At 37.2% G+C, this 16192-nt stretch overlaps 1 protein-coding gene across 1 annotated transcript in view; it reads left to right on the top strand.

The window, feature by feature from the left end:
- LOC116509345 (serine/threonine-protein kinase TNNI3K-like) overlaps positions 1-16192 on the top strand; it is a 214969-nt gene that overhangs the window by 89594 nt on the left and 109183 nt on the right. Inside the window, 1 exon segment of the mRNA XM_032218492.1 lies at positions 1690-1794. Coding sequence (XP_032074383.1) covers positions 1690-1794 — 105 coding nt within the window.

The raw sequence follows: 16192 nt of genomic DNA, 5'->3' as shown, positions 1-16192 counted from the left end.
CACAGTGACCCTATCTATAGTTAGCTATCTATAACCAAAGTACACTCAGGTCCTTAGTGATCCAGTGGAAAAAGAAAGAAGAAGAAAAGGGATGGCAATGGAGAAAAGACTGCAGAAGGAGGTGAAAAGAATTGGTACGTTACACTGGCATGAAAAAAAGTGAGAGAAAAGTAAAATGTACAGTGCAAAAGTATAGGCAGAACTAACAGCTTGGAAAGTAGAGTAAGTCAAGACCATAAGGAGGTTGCATGTTACAACAGAGAGCTATAAAATAGACAGAGTGACATTCCTTAGAAGCAGTGACATTGTCAAGCAGGGTTCAGGAAGCTATAGCGTCAGCAAAAATTTATCCTTAAAACTTGAGCTAAGGTTTCAAGTTGCCTCTAAATGATTACCACTACTTAAAAATTCCTAATGATCATATCTTTCTGATTCTAAGAGTGTCTATAGAAATGAAGTATACCATATTTTTCAGACTATAAGATGCACTTCCCTCCCCCCAAAAAATGGGTAGAAATATTTGTGCGTCTTATAGAGGGAATGTTGCTGAAGCTCTCTCCACCCGCTGGTCTCCAATCTTTGGCCTCTCTGTCCCAGCAATTTGCTTCCTTGCAGCAAACAGCCTGATTTAGCACAAGTAGCTGATTGGCGGTTGGAGTGGCCTCCCGGAATACCGACTATCAGCTGTTCTAGGCTGTGTGGATTGCCACCATCTATCGCTGCCTCCACGTGCCCCATTTTTGGCCTCCGTGCATCCTGTTTTCGACCTCCATGCATCCCATTTTCTGTGCATCCTGTTTGCCAGCGAATGGGATGAAAATGGCCAAAAATGTGGCATGTGGAGGCTGAAAACAGGATGTGTGGAGGCCAAAAATGGGGTGCACTGAGGCCAAAAATGGGGCACATGAAGGCGGTGATCTCCAAAGCCTGAATCTTAAGCAAATGTGTTTCTACATTTGCCCATCTATTCTCTCCATATTGATTAATATATATGTTTGCCGTCTGATTTTGCTCTCTGTCTCGGAAACATTACAATTTGCAATACACTGATAAATACAGGAAAGGATTATGCATAACGATTGGGTTTAGGCTTCCTCCATGAAAATAACAAATCTATTCCTTTTACGCCTGCCTCAGGGGAGCTTCCATTTATCATGAGATTAGTAAGGCACAAGCATAAATTCCAGGAACAACATGAATTGTAACAAGTAGCAAGGTGGGCAAATAATGAGATCATGAGATCATTTCACAAATGATGCTACTTACATCCTTGCATCAGACATTGTGCCTTAACTGGCACAAATTACATAATTGCATCCTTTTAACAATACACCTGTCATCATTTTGACATCCTAGTAGTAATGAATGTTCACGCTCATCATGAGATATGTTCTACCTTGTCTTTTCCACCATGTTTTTCTAAAGATTATTGGACCATCAAATCTATCATTGGAAGATATTAGAAGAGTAGATAGAATAATAGGTAAATGAATAACTTACCTAAGTTCTAATTAAGAACAAACCTATTGCAAATTAGAGATAATTTCTCATTTTAAATTCCTTAAAGAGACAAATTGATTTGCTTATGACAAATACTAGTTATCAATTTACTTACTAATCAGGAGGTCTGACAAATTCATTTCACCTGTCTCTAATTTGATGAAGGCAAGTCTTTTTTTTTCATTGCAGAAACCTCGACTTGCAGTCCAAATTAATCATTGCAGTGGATGTTGCTAAAGGTATGGAGTATCTTCACAATCTTACCCAGCCAATTATACATCGTGACTTAAACAGGTACATTGTTGTTGATGATGCTGAAATTATTAAGCATAATTCTGAAATATATGTCTGTATATGGCAATATCTTCAAGAGTCAAATGCTGAAGCTTTTATCTGAAGATTGAAGCACTTTCATAATTGAACCTATAATGCTTTCAAAACTGGCCAATGTTGTCTCAGAAAAAGGACAAATTGTTAACAATGGCCTGAAGAGACTTAAGGAGTACCTGAAAATGCACATTCAGGTGAAGTTAAAAAAAATGTCAAGCGCCAGGGGAATCAGGAGATTCAGGCAGTTCAAATGACTATAAAGATTTACTGCAAGATTAAGCTCTCCACAAAAATCTGAACTACTAACAGTCAAGGAAAATGAGCGGGAATAAAAAGGCATTCGAGGTGGCTGAACTTAGATCTTTTGCAGGTGTTCAGAGACTCATGACTAATGACATGTTTGACCCCTTCCCCATCATCTCATACAAAAAAATGGGGAATACCAACCTTCCATATTCCAATTTTTCCTTAAAATGAAATAAAGATCATAGCTCTGGCATTTTTTGGTGAATATGTCAGTTCTAAGAATTCCAAAATGAAGAACTGAACATTATTTAATCCATACTCCTATAGTCCCATGGACAACATCCATCGGATTGATTAATTCTGATATTAAACTTTGGCTTAGCATCCTTAGAAAAAAATCCAACATGGCATCCTCTTTTTCCACCACTCTTTATGATTATTTGCATCAAAGATTGAAAGACGTGTAATGACTTGAGTAGCACTGAGGAGACCAACCAACTGGTCTTATTGTATTCTCTCTCATTCTGCACAAGAGAAACTCTTTAGAAATGGAAAAGAGTGAAAATATACTTAGGTATCTCTTCTCAGATCTGCCCTGTTGGCCTTTAGGGCATTTGGTCAGAGTAACAGTTCTGCATAATTGTATTTTGTATTCATCATGATTCCTTTATCAAAAAGTATAGGAGAAACCAGCAGGGAGAAAATGTGATATAAATAGTCCATCGCCATTCTCACTACATGTCTCTGAGTGCAGGTGACTAGGAACCAGGGGTTGCATTCAGCCAGATCAGACTGATTCGGGCAAACCGGATGCTAATTTTACATCTGGTTTGCAAAACCAGTAGTTGCAAGGACTGGCTGTCCCCGCCCACCCTGCCTTTCCCATGAGTCTTCACATGGCCCATTTTGGATGCCAGATAAGTGCAAGGCCCACAAAGAGGCCATGGGAGGTTGAAAAACGGGCCTCCCCTCAGAAGTTCAGAAAGTCTGAAAATGGGCTTATTTCCCGCCTCTGGAGGGCTTCCAGAGCCTGGGAGAGGCTGTTTTCACTTTCCCGGAGGCTTGAAGAAAGCCTCCAGAGCCTGGGAAGGGTAATAAATGGGCCTCCCAGAAGTCCCAGAAGTCCAGAAATTGGCTCATTTCCAGCCTCCGGAGGGCCTCCAGAGCCCAGGGGAGGCCGTTTCCCGGAGGCTCAACGAAAGTCTCTGGAACCTGGGGAGGGCAAAAACACTCCCCCCCCGCCGCTGTGGTGCAGGAGGCCAAGTACCCACCATGGCCATGCCCACCCAGCAACCGAGCAGAGAACCGGTTGCTACAAATTTTCAAACCCACCGCTGCTAGGAACAGAAGGTAGGTAGAGCAATAGAAAGTCAACAACTTGTAGGAAGTATGTATAAATGTTGAAGAAACGAATCAAATCTGTTTATCTCCTATTGGGATGTAACTCATTCAGCATCGGGACATAATTGATCCCTTTAAATTTCTTCAAGCAGACGAAGCCTGTCCCTTAGCCTTTGATGGCGAAGTCTTATGCTTGTTGCTTAATAGTTGTATAAATACTTTTGATGTCTCTTATCCTTTCTTGATGGCATGCTCTGCCAATTATTTGGGGGGGGGGGGGGATGAAGTAACCCACTGACTTGGAAGTAATCTTCCCTAGCTCATTTCTTAAAACCGCCTGCAACTTTTGAGTTTCATTGTAATAATTAATTCCTAATTTGAAAGACATCAACTGTCTCTCATGCTTGAGATAATTTTGGAAGTAATTAATTCATCCATCCTGATTTATTAACTCAGTGGGAGTGCAGGTGATTATTATTAGAGCAGCCTACCAACCTGCTTTGTATTACAGACATTTATTGAATCTGATATGTAAGGGAACCAAAATGTACTCTTTGCAAAGAAACAAAAGTTTTGATTTTATGTTTTACTGATTTGCTCTTTTTAAAATTTAAAAAATAACATTTTTCACTTTCAAAAGGTACATTTTTCCAAAATTAAAAATACTTTCCCTTCAGGCCACCTCAACTTGAATTAACTAAGATCAAACAAACATAATTAAAAGAATAAAATGCTCTTCACAACCAAAGAGTTACTCATAATTGCAGAAGAAATTTGATAAAACTAGAAGTTCCCAGCAGTATCTGAGAAATACTGTTGTAGTCCTCAACTTACAACAGTTTGCTTAGTGACTGTTCAAAGTTACAATGGCATTGAAAAAAAGTGACTTATGACCACTTTTCACACTTGCAGCCATTTTGGCATCCCTAGAGTCATGTGATTTATATTCAGATGCTTGATAACTAACTCACATTTATGATGGTTGCAGAGTGCCAGGGTTATGTGATCACCTTCTGTCAAGCAAAGTCAGTGGAAAAAATCAGATTCAGTTAACAATCATGATACTAATTTAACAACCGAAGTGATTCACTTAACAAAGGTAGCAAGAAAAGTTGTAAAATGTGCCAAAACTAACCTAAAAATTTCTCACTTGGCAACATAAATCAATTGTGGTCGTAAGTTGATGACTACCTGTACTCGGTAGGACTACCTGGATGGGATGGAATTGGAGAAATTGGAGATGAATAATTCATTCAGGGAGATATCCAAAACCTCAGGCTAGGCTTTTCTGAACAAAGAACAGAGAAATTCACTTTTGTAGCTACTCCCTGGATCACTCTTAGGTCTGCCATTATATATATGTGACCTCCATTTTGTATTTTATATATATACAATATATATATATATACACACAAACAAATGTATATACATTTTGTCAGACATGTACAGGATTATTAGAACTACCCACTTTGCTGTGACATTGTAATAATTATTTTGTGTACATTTTTGTCTCACATCTGGAGATGAACTCAGTGGAAGCTCCATAGGAAAGCTCATGGTATTTTAAATTAGAGCTGTATACATCTACTATTGATATTTGATATTAAACTCAAACTTATATTTGCTTGCCATGTGTATATGAGAAAGAATATTGCTTCGAACAAATTCACTGGTTGAGATAAATAATAAACAAAATGGTATTAAAGGACCTTTCCCCCCTTTCAACAGCCTGTCATCTTTGACTATTAATCTGTAGCAAGCTCAAAGCTTTGCAATACGTTTAGCTGCATGGAAAGATTCCAGGGCTAGTCGCTCCTTTGTCAGGGAATGAAATGGGATTTTATCTCTTGAAGCTTTGTGCAGAAACAGAAATGTCTTGCATTTCTAGCCTGTGTTGTAGTGGCAGTGGCTGACAATAGCTGTTCAGGTTCCTATATCCACAGAGTATTAAGAATGGTATAGTGTATTTCATTACATGTTAAGATCAATATGAGACTTCCATTCTGTTTTTAGCTTAAATCTGTTGTATGTATGCCAGCACTTCTAGCAAGATAGGAGAACAAAAATGGAAAGTCAGCTCTCTAGGGATATGATAAAAATAATCATCATGTCTGTATAGTTGCATAGAAGACTTGATGCTGACATGATGTAGATTATTAACTTTTTTACTTACATGTGTTTAATGATTCCCAAAACAAATTGCAAAATGAAGGTTTAATTGGCACACAATTGCCTTCTTTTGCTATTATGTCTGAATATAAATTCTTAATACTGTTTATTTTTTATTTAAGATATGATAAGAATATGACAAAGGGAAATAAATATATTCACACAATCCATGTAATTATATACGACATTGCACATATTCTGTAGCATCCCTTAAGCTACACGTGATGCTCACTGGGTGGTGCTAATAGGATGTCAGCAATCAGATAAAGCCATACTGGCCTCCTGGGCCTCGTGGCCATGACAAACAGAAGAGTGTCTATAATTAATACCGGTAAAATTATGCAGAGATGTGTCCTAGCCTCACTTAATATGTCTCTATTTTCTTTGCATTAAATCAAGTGGTCCATCACAAGCTCCTATTGATATTCATATAAACACTCAGTTAAAGCTATTAAATGCTAGCTATCCCATAATATATGCAAGTAGAAGCTTCCTGCAGTAATAGAGCAAGTTTCAACATATTGCAAGTATGCAAGTGAGCACAATAATCATGGTTCTCCTACCACTGTTCCCTCTAAGCTGCGCTTAGAGATGTTGGATAGCCATTTTTCTGAAACGGTATAGGGTTTCCTGCCTAGGCAGGGGGTTGGACTAGAAGACCTCCATGGTCCCTTCCAACTCTGCTACTGTATTGTATTATATTGTATTGTTTAATAGAGAAGCCTTGTGCACACCTGTGTGTCAAATTTAATGGGACAGGCAGAGATTTTTGGAGATAGGTGGTCCCTCCAAGTAACCTGGCCTGCTGGGCTTTGAAGGCAATAACCAAAACCTTGAATTATATCCAGAACAGGGGTGGGTTCCTGCCAGTTCTAACCTCTTCTATAGAAGATGTTCCACAAATCTACAGTGCCATTTAGAACCGGTTCCAGCTTCCTCCCCCCGCCCATCCGCACATCATCAAGATGAAGAGTGAGAGGAGGAATTCTGGGAGTTGAAGTCCACAAGTCTTAAAGCTGTCAAGTTTGAACACCCCTGGGTTTTTTTTCTAAAGGGTTAGGGGTGCAAGGGTCTTGTAACTTGACAGCTTTAAGACTTGCGTACTTCAATGCCAGAGTTCCTGAGCCAACATTTTGGTTGCTAAGCAAGAGCATTGTTAACTGAGTTTCACCACATTTTACAAGTTGGCCACTCCCACCCGGTCACGTGGTCGGCAAGCCACTCCCACCCAGTCACATGGCTGGCAAACCACTTCCGCAAAGCAGGCCACACCTACAGAAGAGGTTCTAAAAAATTTTGAAACCCACCACTGATCCAGAAGCATATTGGAACCAACAACAGCAACAGCAGTGTAACCCAAATGAACAGGGCAAGTTTAAAACTATAGATGTTACTACAATTGGTTAAAGCTTTCAAGTATTTTTGAGGACATCCAGACGTGGAGCACAATGCAGTTATCCAATTGGAGAGTGACTGTGATCATGGTCTCCTAATCTAGGAGCAGGCACTTAGGATTTGTTCAAAAGCCCCACTACTTTTTGAAGACTTCAAAACTGTGCAGCGCCTCTGTCTGGATGAGTGTTCTCCCATTACATCTAGGGTAGCAGTCCCCAGCCTTTCTGGCTCTGTGGATCGGTGATGGTAATGATGGAGGGGAGATGGAATGGTTTTGCGCACACTGATTGTGCAAATGCAATTTTGCATGCTTGTGCACTTGCCCACCGCTTGCACAGCTGAGTACCAGGCACCAGCCTTGGGGTTGGGGACCCCTGATTTAGGGTACTCAAAACCCCAAAGACACTCAGCCTTAACAGCTTGTTTATCCCCAACCAACCATCATAATTTGCGGGAACCGAGTAAGCACCTAGACAGCATCACTTGACCAGCCAAGGGTGGATTGGTATAATTGAATATCATCAGCATACTGATATTTCACTCTGTGCTGATGAATGACTTCACCCATTGATTTCATGTTAAATGTTCTAATATGTTATAAAATGTTTATGTTAAATAGGAGTGGTGTAGTCCAACCCAGAGGTACCATACATAGAAGGGGTTCACCGACAAAAGCGTGCCCGACAAAAGCACTCCTGATGAAACCGCTGTGAGAAAACCGCGAGTTCTAAACCGCACCGACAAATGAGCACAGAAGCGCGCCGACAACAGCACGCCGACAGAAGCGCGCTCTAAACCTAACCCTAAACCTAACCCTAAACCTAACCCTAAACCTAACCCTAAACCTAACCCTAAACCTAACCCTAAACCTAACCCTAAACCTAACCCTAACCCTAACCTAACCGTAAACCTAACCCTGACCCTAACCCTGACCCTAACCCTAACCCTAACCCTAACCCTAACCCTAACCCTAACCCTAACCCTAACCCTAACCCTAACCCTAAACCTGACCCTGACCCTAACCCTTGCCTTAACTTAAATTGCGCTTCTGTCGGCGTGCTGTTGTTGACGCGCTGTTGTGGGCACGCTGATGACATCGCGGTTTTCACGCCACGGTTTCATCAGTGCGCTTTTGTCGTGCGCACATTTGTCGGGTCACACATAGAAGGAGCCTAGAATTAGACCTCTCCCCCATACCAGCACTGAATAAAACTAATCTCAGAGGAATGCCATCACAAAACAGTGACAATTATCTGATGTGTGTGTGTTTGTGTGCACGCGCGTGTGTGTATGTGTGTAAATATTTGCATATATAAATGCAGAAATTTATGTGTGTCTGTGTTCATCTATAGGAATACTCTTCTTTTAGAGAAATGCTTAATAAATGGCAGTATTCTGAAACATATGAGTCTGGACTTCAAATATAACTAATGGCTCTTGCAGTCGAGGAGGATCAGTCTCAGGAGACCCAAATCTGCATTCCCAAGAACAGCCTTTTGTAACTAATTATAGTTCATTAATCAAATAAAGTGGAAAACCTGTCATTAAGCTTTTGAATAACCATTTCTCAACAATTCATAACTAGACTTCCTGCACCTGACAGCGAAAATAGGAGCTGTGTTAAGTATTTATTGTAGTATAAAATATGCAGTGGATGCTACCCGCGAAGTCCTTACAAGACTTAAAAGAATGTGCCGTTGCCTTTCAACATGCCTGCAAGATCCTCAGATTTCCTTAGCAAGAAATAGTAATGAATCAGACAATAATGATAGTGATGATTACTTTCTTGCTTTATATACTGATTCCTTTAAACTGAAATGTTCACATGGTGTTTTTTTTTTACGTGTTGTTTTTATTACATCTCCAACAAAGTCCTGCCCTAAAAAGCCCTGGTCTATACAAATATAGTAGAGTCCAATACATTATAAATATTAATTTTGTTCTATAAGTCATTGCTCTTAATTCAAATTATTGCCATAGAAATTAAGACACTCTCTCATTCTCTAGTCCTCATGGGAACCTCTAATTCTTTAGTCATCTCTTAACATCTGCATATCAAATTGATTTATTGAAATATACACCACTAAAACTCCCATTGTCACGAGGGCAATAATTTTGGAACAAAGGTACTTCAAATGGGCTAACTTACAGGATGCGTCCAAAATCTAGGATCCATGATTCCCAAAGGAATTAAATTTGGGGAAGTTGTGGATGCTTCCATGCTATTAGCTGCTGCTTCACTACTGGGCAGCTCTTGTTATGATGTGATCTTCATGTTCAATGTTCCACGACAGTTTCCCAGACAGTCTTGTAGTCCCTTGCTTTCTCCCCCACATAGTTGCAAGGAATTGACTCATAATGTGGCTCTTAAAGAAGCAATAACACGAAGAAAGACCTGGGTATTTTTATAACTTTAAATGCACCTTCTAGGTACACAGACATTCACACGTTATATCCAGGAGTAGTATTCACTTACCTTGTCTACCGCAAATGTGAGCATGTGAGGCAAATGATCAGCCAGATTTAATCCCAAGAGCACTCAACTTGAAGATGAATGTTCACAAATTACCTTACTGGAAAACATGGTCTCTTTGGTAGATGTATTGCTTACGTGCTATGTATGGAATACCAAAAGCATGGGCAATGTGATGGAATGTGGTAGGCTGGATTCCCAGGAGGCAGCAGATACATTCCAATGGAATAAGAGACAGTTAAATCCAGATATTTTATGTGAGACAATGAGGGTGAAAACAAGTCCTCTCCAATAGTTCTCAAAGTATATGGTATATGCAGATAGTGGAGTGCTTAGTCTGGCAAGATTCTGCCTATAGGTGTGGAAACAATAAAGACCTCAGCTTGGAAGAATTACCTATCATCAAATATTTTTTTGAGATAAAGTGGCTGTGCAGCTGAATAATGATATGGCAAGGACCACTTTAACAAAGTTCATGAAACTTTGCAAATGCAATCCATTTGCAAAAGCACTGTACTTCACTACATTGAATATTCTAAAATTCTATCTTGTACAATGATGCAATTTATGGTTAACCAAACTATATTTTTAATGTAATGGAAGAGAGAAATCATTAAATATATATGAAAATTATGTCATAATCAAATTGACATCTTGAATTAATTTTAAGTTTATATTTCAATTAAATAAACTTTAATTTTTATTCTGGCCCCACCCATCTTTTAGAGGATGACTCATTTGACAGACAAGTTGTGGTCAGTGGCACCAACAAAGTTGTACAGCTCTTGTACAAAGTTGTACAAAAAAAGAAAAATACTTATCATTAGACTCTTTTGATAGAGCTGTATCAAAAGAGTCTAATGATAAGTATTTTTCCTTCCTTGTCAATGAAGAGGAACAATATAACTATAGGCAATTAAAGTTCACGTTATTGAAGCAACATTGTTCCTTACCTTATACTTGATGAAATTTGCCAATCAAACAGACTGAATTAAATGGGTTTCTGCAGGTATACATTCATTCAATGTACATTCGAACGACTCTAGTGTAATTTTGTGGTCTTGATGTTATAGGATTTGAAAGCAAACAAACGCTGTTGATTTGTATCAACTTTTGAGAAAATTCCTCCTTTGTCAAGAGAACATAGGGTAATGAAAGCACCATAATAAAAAGAAAGATACTGTAGCATATCAGTCTTATTTTAAAGTATAACAGTTGAGTATGTCAAGACCTAGCTTTCTTCATTACTAAGCCTCATTTATGGGTCTAACGATTTGTAAAAGTTTATAAGAACTGGCTTGGAGATTCAGATAAAAAGAGTCTGTTGAAACTCTGTAGTAATGGGTACAGGTGTCTGCAACTCTTTGTTACACATATAAAAAAAAATCCTCTCATAAAATCTTAAAATAGCAGTTGCCTTTCATTAAAGCTTTAGTGTATTAAGGTTAGAAGGATCCTTTACTGACCCCATTTCTTTGGAGAAGAAAAACACATTTAATAGGCATTGCCTGTCTCTTGCCCTGAAAGATGCAGTGTCTGGCAGACTGAAGAACTACTGGATTTTGTAAAGGAGAAGATTGATTACATGCGTCTTCTAATTCTTTTTCTAATTCTTTTTTTCTTTCCACTGTTTTCATAGAAGTAATGGGAAAGGGTATTCTTGACCCATCTTCAGATGGGATGGCTTGAAGAGCAAGACAATTTCGTATTGAATCTGATGAACTCTTTATTAACCCCTGTCTGGGCTGGGCTGAATTTTTCCCCCTTATCTTTCCTGAATGGGAGACTGGAGAATCTACTTTTCTCTGCATTCTTTTCCAAAGCTTATAGTGCATCAAAGCTACAATGACATTAGAGAGGCTTCTTATAGCTCTGTTTCTATTAGTTAGGGTGGCTATTTTCTTTCTAGATATGAATGTAAATGATAAAAAAAAAATGGGGAGATGTAATACAGATGAAAGTAGCTGACTGAAATATATTAATATTAATAAATATGCCTTTGCAATAATTGATGAGGCTGATTCTCAAACATATTGAGTCCAAAAAGATTCATATGGCTGTACTAAAGAAGACCAAAACAAAATAAACATCTCATAGAGATTACTCCAAAAACTAATAAGGTACATAATAACAATGTTTTTATCACTATGTCATATTCTGTTAAGGATATACTTCAGAGCAGGAATTGTGAGATATCTTTACCAGCAAAGGATAAAACAGGCTTTAAGGATCTTATCAAAATGTTTAGTATTCATCTTTTATATCACAGCTTTCCTTTTGGAACACAAGTGAATTAGTACTTGGATTATCAGCGAAAAACCATACTGTAGTACGCTGAATATTTTTAACTTTTAATATTTTAAATAAAACCTAATATTCTCTCTCGACCAGTGAGTGTATGCATGGGTCAGAATCATTCAACTTGTCATATTCAAATTGTCTAAACATTTTGATAAAAAAAAGATAGGAAGCCAAAATTGGATGTATTGGGAACTGAAAGAATACTTATTGCATGAAGCCATTAAACACTTTTACTGTTAGGTTTATCATATTCTGTGGGTTTGGTTAACATGATAGAAAAATCTTGAAGGTATTGATTTCTGGAACTCCTAATTAGGGAAATTTAATTTTAACTGTTTCAAAAAGGCAAACAAAGTCCCAAGCTGAACATTTTTCCTTGTAATCTAAGTAGTATACAGAGAATGTGTGTTTTGAAAAAGGCTATTGGTATACTTTGCATTTTCCCTTCATCACAGATTCTCCTGCCAACTACTTCATTTCTTTCTTTTCAAATACTTTTCTCTCCTCTAAATCTTTTGGCTTGGACAATATTTTTGACAAAATGTTGGATGAGAATTGCTGTGTGTATACTCATGCTACTTTATTTTTTAATGTGCTTTGCCTTCACAGTCCATGTAATTGAACACACAATACAGTAAGTTTTAAGTTTGCGGCGCTTGAATGACTGAGGAGACAGTTGGTTCAACTAACTATTTATTCACAACTGCAAGCTTAGTAAACAGAACACCACAAAAACCGCCTGACAGCTATGTATACTTGGAGCTGTCAGGTGGGGAACCAATGGGAGGGTTGCTATTTTTCCGCCGGCCGGAAAGCGTGTCTGAACCAATCAGGGCTTCTTCCTGGTTCTTCGGCAGCCGCTGGTCGTATCTCTGAGGACACAACAGTAAGAGGACACAAAAACCTTTTCATAACATAAACATACATTTTACAATGTAAAACCGTGTTTTGAACCCTGTAGAGTTATAAGGTGGTCAAAAAATTTAGGGCATTACTTTCTGAATCTTTTGTCACAATCTTGGTTCCTGAATCCTGGTTCTAAGGAAATATTTTTGAAATGCTCAGCTATTTAAATATACATGGAAATTCTGTTTATAAGTAATATACAGATATTTCAGTGTTTTAACCTACAATAAAAATTTATCATTAACTTACTCGTCTCTGTAAAATAACTAAAAATGATTAACATTGGAATCCCTCTTAAAACATACATTAATGTTTTAAGGAAATATTTTTGAAATGCTCAGCTATTTAAATATACATGGAAATTCTGTTTATAAGTGTGTGTGTGTGTGAGAGAGAGAGAGAGAGAGAGGGAGGGAGGGAGGGAGGGAGAGAGAGAGAAACAGACAGACAGAGAGAGACAGAATGAGAGAGACATTTTGTGCAGATAATGAGCGCATGCTATGATTTTCATATCTCTATAAGACAAGATCCATTTTAAAGAAATGAACTACAAAATGGCGTCACTCACAAATATTCAGTATTGTTAAGATAGAATGCACATAAGAGAAAAGCCAAATTGCTTTAATGAATAAGGAAAGTGCCTGAGGCTTTATCTGCACTTCCAGGTAGAATGAGTAGAAGATGAGATTATCCAATCCTGCCATCCAAAAGTGATCCCTGGCTTATGCAGCAAACTGGTACAGATCAGGAACTACTTCCGGATGGGAGGACTGGATGACCTTGTCTTTTACAAATTCCACATCCCTTGCAAGAATGACTATCCACATGGATTTTTCTGTTGTACTTTCAAAGTTCTGTTTTCCTGCTTCGTTTACCTCAAAAGCTGCTACCCATTTTGCCTGGGGCATATTTTTTTCTTCTTTGTCAACCCCTGCACTTTGATCAACCACATCAAGGAACAGGAACATGTCTCAGCTGATTCAATGGTTGCTATGGTCTCCACTATCCTCCAGAGCTGGTCTTAACAATGGTAGTACAATAGCAAAGTTATTATAACACTTGTCTGGCATATAGACCATGGCTGGTTCAAAACCTGACTTTTAAAAACCAGCTGACAGACACAGCATTTCATCATTTCACTGGATGTGTACATAAAGTCATTAAAGAAATGATGAAATGGTGCACTGGTTGTCTTATTAAAAAGAAAAAATAGGAAAGTCCAGTGGCAGGAGAGGTAGCCGAAGGGAAAAAATAATAATACAGGTTTTCCTGTGTTTTGAACAGACAACGTTCTGTCTACAAAACAAATTTATAACCACTATATAGCACTATTTCTGAAAGGCATCAGAGACCTACAGAGTGGAAGAAAGGAATTTTTATTTTTTATGCTTGTATATAGATGCTTTTTAATACTTGAATGGTATATAAATATAATTTAATTTTGGATATATATATTTGGGTGTGTGCATGTATATTTGCAATTCTGCATATTTCTGTTGACAGAATATCCCAATATAGATAAGCTTTTTCTCAAACTTGCTCAGAGTCAGCTGGCATTAGTACTGTACAGTTCGGGAGCAGTGCAGGAGCAGATACTGTATTTCCTTTATGAAAATCAAAATCAAAATCAGTGCTTACTCCATTTGGAGAACCTCTTTTATAGTTATACTGAATATTGTAGGGTCTTCTCCATGAGTGCATTTATACATGAGCTAAATCATATATATATGGAAAATGGGAATGGGAAAAATGAGCTATTGCTTGATGCCAGATGTGCTGATTGTTCATTTAATGTTAACCCACACATTAGAATCCAACAACCTGTGACTGGATTAGAACCAGATTTTCAAGATGAGAGGGCTGCATATGACATCCACACACAGCAATCCTGCTTCAGCTGAAGATAGTCAAGCTAGCACGCTTTTTTATTTTGGTTTAAGCAAGTGAAAATATTTCTCACTAAATCTCAGTGCAGCAAGAATGGATTTCAAAACCTGCTGGCAGGATGACTTTGAAGTCAACCTTACTGGGACAAAGAAGGCTGTTGGATAGTACCAAGCTGTCGGATTCTTTTCTTTGTTCTAGCAGATAAACAGAGAGCACTTGAAAAATGGAGAATTGAGATTACCTATGATGGTGAGGAGGTTCTTAGGCATAATATTTCTTGTCTATATGAGAAGACTTATTGTTTTGTGCTAATGGTCATTGCACCTCATACCTTGTCTAATCAAGCGCACACAATGAATTAGACCAATGGATGCTGGCTGAACATTTTTTATTAATACATTTTACTGACAGCTATTTGAGAGCTATCATATAGCAATCTAGACTAAGGACAGTTTGCTACCTTATCTTCCTGAACTGCTTCATTGATTACATTATGAAATATACCACCAAGACATTCATAAAGGACAAAAATTTAGGTATTTCATCTAAGAAAAAAAAATCCAGTTTCCCCATTAAAATTATCAAGTGAAATTTAGATCAAAGGAAAAATAAAACTTACCAATATAACAGTGTTTTTTTTTAAAGAAAAAAGTGTTTTCACTATTACAAGGGTTTTTTTAAAATTTAATTTCTAAATGAAATTAAAAATATATTATAACACCAACAGGAAGACAAAAGAGATATAATTAGTTATACAGCAAATAAAAAAATATTATTAAAATAAATGTGAAAAAAATAAAACCATTAACCAAAGAGAGAGAGGAATTCTACATAATAAAAAAATAATTTAATGCATAAATTTATTGAGTTAGATTATATACAAACATATTGCTTCATCATTTTATTCTTAAAACATAGAGACCTTATAAAGAAAAATAATTCATAACCTGGATTCATTCCTTAAAGTCAGGAGAATAAATTAATTTCCATTTAAATAAAATTATCCTCTTTAAGTAAAATTATCTGAGTCCTATGTTCAAGAGACCCAAAGCAACAATTCAAGCTTCAAGCACCTTTCTTGAAGCAACAGTTCCATACGATATTTCTTTTCAAAATTGTTCTCATATGTTTAATGATTGGAAACAAAAATGAGGCCGTAGCCAGACATAGTCATATGAATTAAGGAGCCTTTAAATTTCTTAACAATTCAACACACAGAAAATCTATACATTAATTATTTTTAAAAATATCTTCAAAGAATCCATTAAATATTAAATCATTTATAATGATTTAATTTATTTTTAAATCATAAGAATTATATTTTACATTTCTTAATATTTTGACTCATTGATTTTATAAAATTTGGTAAAGTATTCCAATTCTTCATTCCACAATTCAGAGGAGTAAATAATATTATTTTTCATATTATTTTTTAGTTCCTTTGAAAATTCAGTTGCTGGTTTCTATACAAATGCTGCCTGTCTTGGTATCCTGAAGATACCTTGAAGGTTGCTAGAGTGTCTGGATAATATTGTTGGTTTATTATGTGCTTCAATTGTACATACTGTATTACCCTTTCAACCTATAATCTATCAAAGTATTTAATAGAATTATTAGAAATCAGGTAATTTAACACTGAAGATC

This window comes from Thamnophis elegans, chromosome 5 (genome assembly GCF_009769535.1).
Source record: "Thamnophis elegans isolate rThaEle1 chromosome 5, rThaEle1.pri, whole genome shotgun sequence".
In the NCBI taxonomy this organism is placed as follows: Eukaryota; Metazoa; Chordata; class Lepidosauria; order Squamata; family Colubridae; genus Thamnophis; species Thamnophis elegans.
The sequence above is the reverse complement of the archived record's forward strand: the minus strand, read 5'-3'. Positions and strand labels throughout refer to the sequence as shown.